The 6481-nt window shown below is 39.3% G+C and overlaps 1 protein-coding gene across 4 annotated transcripts in view; it reads left to right on the top strand.

The window, feature by feature from the left end:
* Positions 1–6481, top strand: part of ppox (protoporphyrinogen oxidase) — a 62044-nt gene that overhangs the window by 2628 nt on the left and 52935 nt on the right. For 3 of the 4 annotated variants that reach the window (XM_050045818.1, XM_050045819.1, XM_050045821.1), the window contains exon 3: positions 5734–5868. The exons of the other annotated variant lie outside the window; for it this stretch is intronic. In XM_050045818.1, the coding sequence (XP_049901775.1) occupies positions 5734–5868 (135 nt within the window). The remainder of the gene's footprint in view (positions 1–5733; positions 5869–6481) is intronic. 4 annotated transcript variants of the gene reach the window in all.

A 6481-nucleotide genomic window follows, 5' to 3' on the forward strand; every position in this document is an offset into this window, starting at 1 on the left:
AAACCATTTACGCTTCACCTCTGACATGGTTCTTTGTACCACGGAGACAACATTAACAGCATCTGTTACCTCCCTCCAGGCCTTCGCTTTGCCTGTCCCTGTCACACCACTACTAACTGAAGAAAATAAAATGTTTTTTCTTAAGTCCACTTCACCCAAAATTATTTCGATCTCCGCTTCGGAAAAATTCTTTTTTCTTTCTCTCTCTTTCTTCCTTTGCGCCATGACTGACAGGTCGACTGGATGCACCTACACCTCCTTATATGGTGGTCATTGGCTATTCATGGGCGGGGATTTATGCTAATTGCTGATTACCGGGAGCGCGCTGTCACTTTACGATGGTTTGGCATTCATGATCATACACACGTGTTTACAATCAAATCTGAGTAGAGTAGGCTTTTATGTGCAAATCTACACACAGATTTACTCACTTTTCATGAATGAGACCCACTGAGTATATTTTTGAGAGATGCTCACACTGACTCTTTCTTCATAGGAAACTCAGTGGCCTCAGTGTTAGTCAGCAGATTTTAGAATTAATGTACAAAACTATGGTTAAGTGTGTTTTAACTTTTCACCTCCCTTCCTAGTACAGTCATCTTAACTGTACATCCAAGAATAAACTCTCTAGGATTGTGACAATGGCAAGTAAAATAGTTGGCAGGCCACAAAAGCCCTTGACCCAATTCTTTACAGAGAGGACAAGGAAGAAAGCAAGGAGTATATTGGCAGAAAGCTTCCAACCTCACTTTAGCCAGTTTGAACTCTTGAGAATTTTTGGAGCAATGTCATCATCGAAGTCGATGGACTGCCATAAGCAATAGTCCCTCTGACAACTAAAAATGTATTTAACAAGTCTTCATCCCAAGTGCTATCAATATCCTGAAGTCAACAAAGTGACTGATGAGTTTTAAACCATAGACAGACAATGAGCTTATTTAATGTGTTAAGTGTTTGTAACGACTTTGTATGTTTGTTTATTGACTATTTTATTGCTTTTTAATTTGTTGTTTTTTGTGTCTGGTGAGCCGGAGACAAATTTCCACCTCTGGTTGACAATTGAGATATATTCTATTCTATTCTATTCTATTCTATTCTATTCTATTCTATTCTATTCTATTCTAAGCCAGTATCAGAGTTACCAGTGTTGTACAGCAGATGCTGCCTGAAATTTAGACCATCTCTATATGAATGATACAAATATTTATATTAAATGCATAACAGTAACAGTACAGAACAACTGACAAATTGTACAATTAACCCAAATAGTGAACACAGTTTGTGTAGTGCAAGCAGATAATTTCTTGTGAGTATTGCATCAGAGATGAGTTTTCCTGTTTGTTTTTAAGTGCCTTTTAATATAACACTCTGCATTACATATTTATTTTTGAATTTCTAACAGTCATACATGCTTAATAGGCCTCTTTTCTGACAGATTCAGTGTATTCTTCTCCCTGACGTATGGCCATTGTTCTATTAACTCTTAGGTTGTTTTCACTGTCTATTTTTCTAATGCAGGACAAGGCTGTTGATCAGAGAGTGAAGGCTCTGTGAATACAGGTTGTGTTAAGGTATTCACTGTGCCCTAATCCTGTGAGATTCTTTTTAAATTAATGTCTTGAATAATAATTTAAACTTAAAATGAACAATTTCATTTAGTTTTCTTCACAGATATGAATGAAATGCTGAGATATAGGCCTACTGTATTAAAGTTTTCTGACACACCCTACAATTAAGAAGGCGCTACAACACCTTCTTAATTAACCCCCCGTGAAGCTTTGGCAAGGGGTTGGGATCCCCAGGTTGGGAACCAGTAATTTAAAGGGATACTTTACCGATTTTCAACCAGCTTTGTATCACAAAAATGTGAGTGCCTTCTGAACTGCATTCTTTTTCTTTATACTTTTAGTAGTAGTAATATTCCTATTATTACTATTTGACTGGTCATCAGTTACTTGAATGCATCTTTTTCTGTCATTGCGACTACATAGAGCTGTCAATCAGCTGTCAAGCTGTCATCTGTTTGTGGCCCAGTCAATGTGACGCATCTGCTGTTGAGCAGAGGATTGTGGGTCAGAATAGTCAGAAAAGCATGCTGGCTTGCACACTGCAAAATATGACTGACTGTAGTAGAACATCCTGGTATTTTTGACATACTGCATTCGACATATTATGATTTGGGACAAACTAAATCTTTTTCTGGCATACTAAATGGACTGCAGTCTATGAGTCAGATCCTCCACAGCTCCACCCTCTCGTCCAAATATGGTCACTTCCAGTGGCTGAATTGTTAATTTTTAACAAGGGGGGTGCAATGTAGTTTTGATTTTTTTTTGCGTGCACACATCATCAAATATGACAGCACAGATGTGCAAAATTAATCAAGATAAAGAAAAATGGCATGATCTATACCTGCTGCCTTTAAAAACACAAATAATGCAGTAGTATTGCGATACAGACAAAAAACATTTTAGAATATAAATAAGAGTAGTTCTGAATAGCTGTGAAAATTAATCTTAGAGTCACTCTTATCCTATAGACATTTCCTTTGCCAGTTATAATTTCTCCTTACCTGTGAATCCTTGGGCTGATAATTGGTGATGCTGTCAGGTCCCTGTCCTGATACCTGCCTGGTTTCTCCCTGTCCCTCTTCTATCTATTGCAATAATATAGATAATAAATGTGCAAAGTAAAATTCATAAATAGAATTAGGAATAGTAGTGGTGACATAGCTGTGGAAATTAACCTCAAAGTCACTTTGAAAGAGAGAAAATATCTATAGCATATAGATATTTTCTCTCTGCCAGTTATAATGTCTCCTCACCTGTGAAGACCCTGCATGATCATCCTTGCTGGCCTCTGGTCCACTGTCTCCTCCCTGACCTTGCTCTTTCTATTGTAGCAATAAAGATTAAGAAAATATATGCAAAGCAATAGTGAGCACAAGTTCTGCGCAGAAATTAAGGAGGAGTGGGTTTATTCCTCGCATGAAACTAGCTAGCAAGCGATTTAACATAGGTAACAATAACATTAGTATTGTTGTTAACTAGCCAAACTTGATATATTGGCATCTATTAATTAGTCATCATTTAGCTAACATTATCTACATGCAACAGCATTACTCAACTTACACGGTTTGTTTGGAAGAAACTGTGCAAGGTTTTTTGCTTCTTGCTGGCTGGTTTGCTGAACATACAGCACACATCTCGTCTGTGCGATTGATTAAGATCACAACACTGCAGCATGTGTATGTGCCTTGCGCTGTCTAATGATGGTGCGTTTAAAGACAGCTCGGAAAAACACATTACCACATGTTAAAAACAAATTGAACAGTTGTAACAGCTATCAAAAAGTGCGGGGAACGGAGGGCACAGATACGGGAAGTGCAGGGGACATGTCCCCTGTATCCCCCCATGTGCCTAACAGAACGTTTTGCTGCACTCAAATGGCTGGCAGCCAAGATACAGCAGAATGTTTTAATATAGAAAGCATTTGTTTGTGGTCTTTCATTATAGAGCTTTTCAGTAATTGAAGAACTGTAATTCTCACCTGTATGTAATATTCCAACCCCAGGCCCCCTGCAGAAGCCTCATTGAAATGAATCAGTCATCCCCCATGTCCTATTTTAGTGTGCCAGTTATTGAGCCTTTTGGCAAGTCCAGACCAGATTTTACCGCCTGTGTGGTATGATGACATATGACGCAGTGACATTGCCCCTTTTTACCTCATTGATTTTTGAATGCCCACACCACAGACACAAATGCTGTGTCTCAAATGGCATACTTCTGTACTTACACTTAATATTTTGAGTGCATAAGTGCGTTCACACTGTGAAGTATGGAAAAATGCAGTGCACTATGAGTACCCGGATGGTGCACTCAGAACGGCCAAGAAGTTGAGTGTGGAACTATGGACACTTCTCGCCCTCAATGGTCGCCATCCTGGCAACGTAGCGGAAGGGGGGGGAGGCACTTTTCAAACTGGAAATAGCGGCCGAGGACTGTGCGACCGTGAACGTCGCTGTATTGTACAGTACAAATACATGTGTTTTTTGCACGAAGCTCCACTATACAGCAGTAGCTCAGTCTATAGGGACTTGGGTTGGGAACCGGAGGGTCGTCTGTTCGAGTCCCCGTCCGGACCAAAATATGGAGCATGGACTGGTGGCTGGAGAGGTGCCAGTTCACCTCCTGGGCACTGCCGAGGTGCCCTTGAGCAAGGCACCGAACCCCCCAACCGCTTGGGGCGCCTCACCAAGGGCAGCCCCCTCACTCTGACATCACATTGAATTTCCCCTCAGGGGGATTAATAAAGTAAATAAACTGTAAATAAACTTAACTTATACTGTTGTCGGATATAAGCCAGCAGTATGTTTATTGGGTTAATTTAGCAGTCTGTAATGATTTGGTACCGCCAACGATAACACAAATGCTAATGCTAGTTTGCTAACTAGCTAATTTGCGGTCGTCATTTCTGGTGAGTTGAGACAACACTACCATGTCGAAATTCACACACTACGCCAATGAGTACATAGTGCACATAGTATACTACATAGAAGTGTACTAAGGGAAGTATGTAATTTGAGACACACCAAAAGAGTATAGTAGCAATAGTACCCCCCTCTCTCTCTCACACTCTCTCTCTCTCTCTCTCTCTCTCTCTCTCTCCCCCAATGCTGATGAGACATATACCAAGAATCTGTTCTTGTGTTGCCTGTTTCTCTCCTCAGATGATTCAGAAACATATTTTAGCTCAACATTTAACTGTAGTTCAAGATAGTTTGTCACCAGCACCATCATATTGTTTCCTGTGGGGAAAAAAGGCCAAGCTTGCATTACGTCACTGGGGGAGTTTAGTGTTCCAGTGCAGTGTATTCTGGTAGCTTTAGGTTTTCTCCCTCTTGGACAAAAGCAAATGCCACAGTCCTTGTCCTCTGTTTTTTTCTGGTCATGTAGCATCAATTTCAAAAGTATTTTGTACTTCCTACTGCATAGACAGCCCAGTTTTATGAAAAGACCATCTTTCCAGCAGTGCAATACTTCTTAAAGTCCTCATCACTGGAGGCTGTGAACATCCACAGTGATGATGGCTGTCACCAACACTAGTTGGAGTGGGTGTTTTCTCGTAGCTCATTGTGGCTCACATACCATAATGAGGTGGAGAAGATAACATATATGAAGAAGCCAATTTATCACTAATCACAAAGACATTACATCACAACTTACCATTTTGTAAACCACATTACTGTATTTCAGAAATTTGGATAAAATATTCAGTGATAAAGTTTTCTAAAATAAGGGTAACTGACTATCTTTTACCAGGGCTTTCAGCCTTATCTCATGGTCCTCTCACTGAAAAAAGTTCAAGAGAAGTTGGTTTGTAAAAGTTGGGTTGAGAATATTTATTCTTATTGATATACAGAAATACAGTGAAGGTTTTTGAAATGATATGCACCTAAACAACATGAAGAGGTGCCTGGAAATGAAGGCAGATTACATAAAAAACAGATAAAACTGTATATCCTGTGTGTGAAAATGGTTGGAGGAAATCAAATGTATGTATGGTTTGCAGTTTAGCAGCTAGAACTTGGAAGTACTGTGTTGGTCTTTAAAGTCCAAACACAGTAGTGGGACAGCCTGTCCTTAACAAAATAACTGCAGGGAAATACATCACACAAGTATAAATGGTTGAATATGAATCAAATGCACAAACAAAATGGTTTTTTTTCTCCAGGTCATTATACTTGAGTCCAGCAGTCGCTTTGGAGGTTGGCTGTGGTCTACCAGGAGGTCAGATGGGGCGATATTTGAACATGGACCCAGAGGGATCAGACCTGCTGGGGCAGTGGGATGCAACACACTCAATATGGCAAGCACTGATAAATCATTTTAAGATAAAACACCCACTTTATTCATCCTGAATGAAATTGTTGTGCAGCACTTGCAGTACAAAGTGGTAAAGGGTGTAAATATAGAATATCAACATAGACGTAACAATAAAAATATCAATAAACTGATATCCAAAACCAAAAATGTACACAATACCAAAAATCTAAACTGTCTAAACCTGTAAGGATCAACAGTTGCTGATATCTCAAGTTACTTCTTGGTGTGTTGCATATAGATATTTATGTGAAATGGTATATAGCTACAGTATGTATGTACAATATCCATTCTCAAGTGTATATGGTTAATTTGGAATGTTTCTGATCATATCCATGATATTACACGTAATGTATCAAGTTTGATGTCATGTTTTAAGTCTGTTTATCATGACTTTTATGATGAAATTGAATGCTCTTGCTGTGGAATAGTAACTCACAAATTCAATTCAATCAATCAATTTTATTTATAAAGCCCAATATCACAAATCACAATTTGCCTCACAGGGCTTTACAGCATACGACATCCCTCTGTCCTTAGGACCCTCGCAGCGGATAAGGAAAAACTCCCCCAAAAAACCCTTAACGGGGGAGAAAAAA

Source organism: Epinephelus moara, chromosome 6, assembly GCF_006386435.1.
Source record: "Epinephelus moara isolate mb chromosome 6, YSFRI_EMoa_1.0, whole genome shotgun sequence".
Taxonomy (NCBI): domain Eukaryota; kingdom Metazoa; phylum Chordata; class Actinopteri; order Perciformes; family Serranidae; genus Epinephelus; species Epinephelus moara.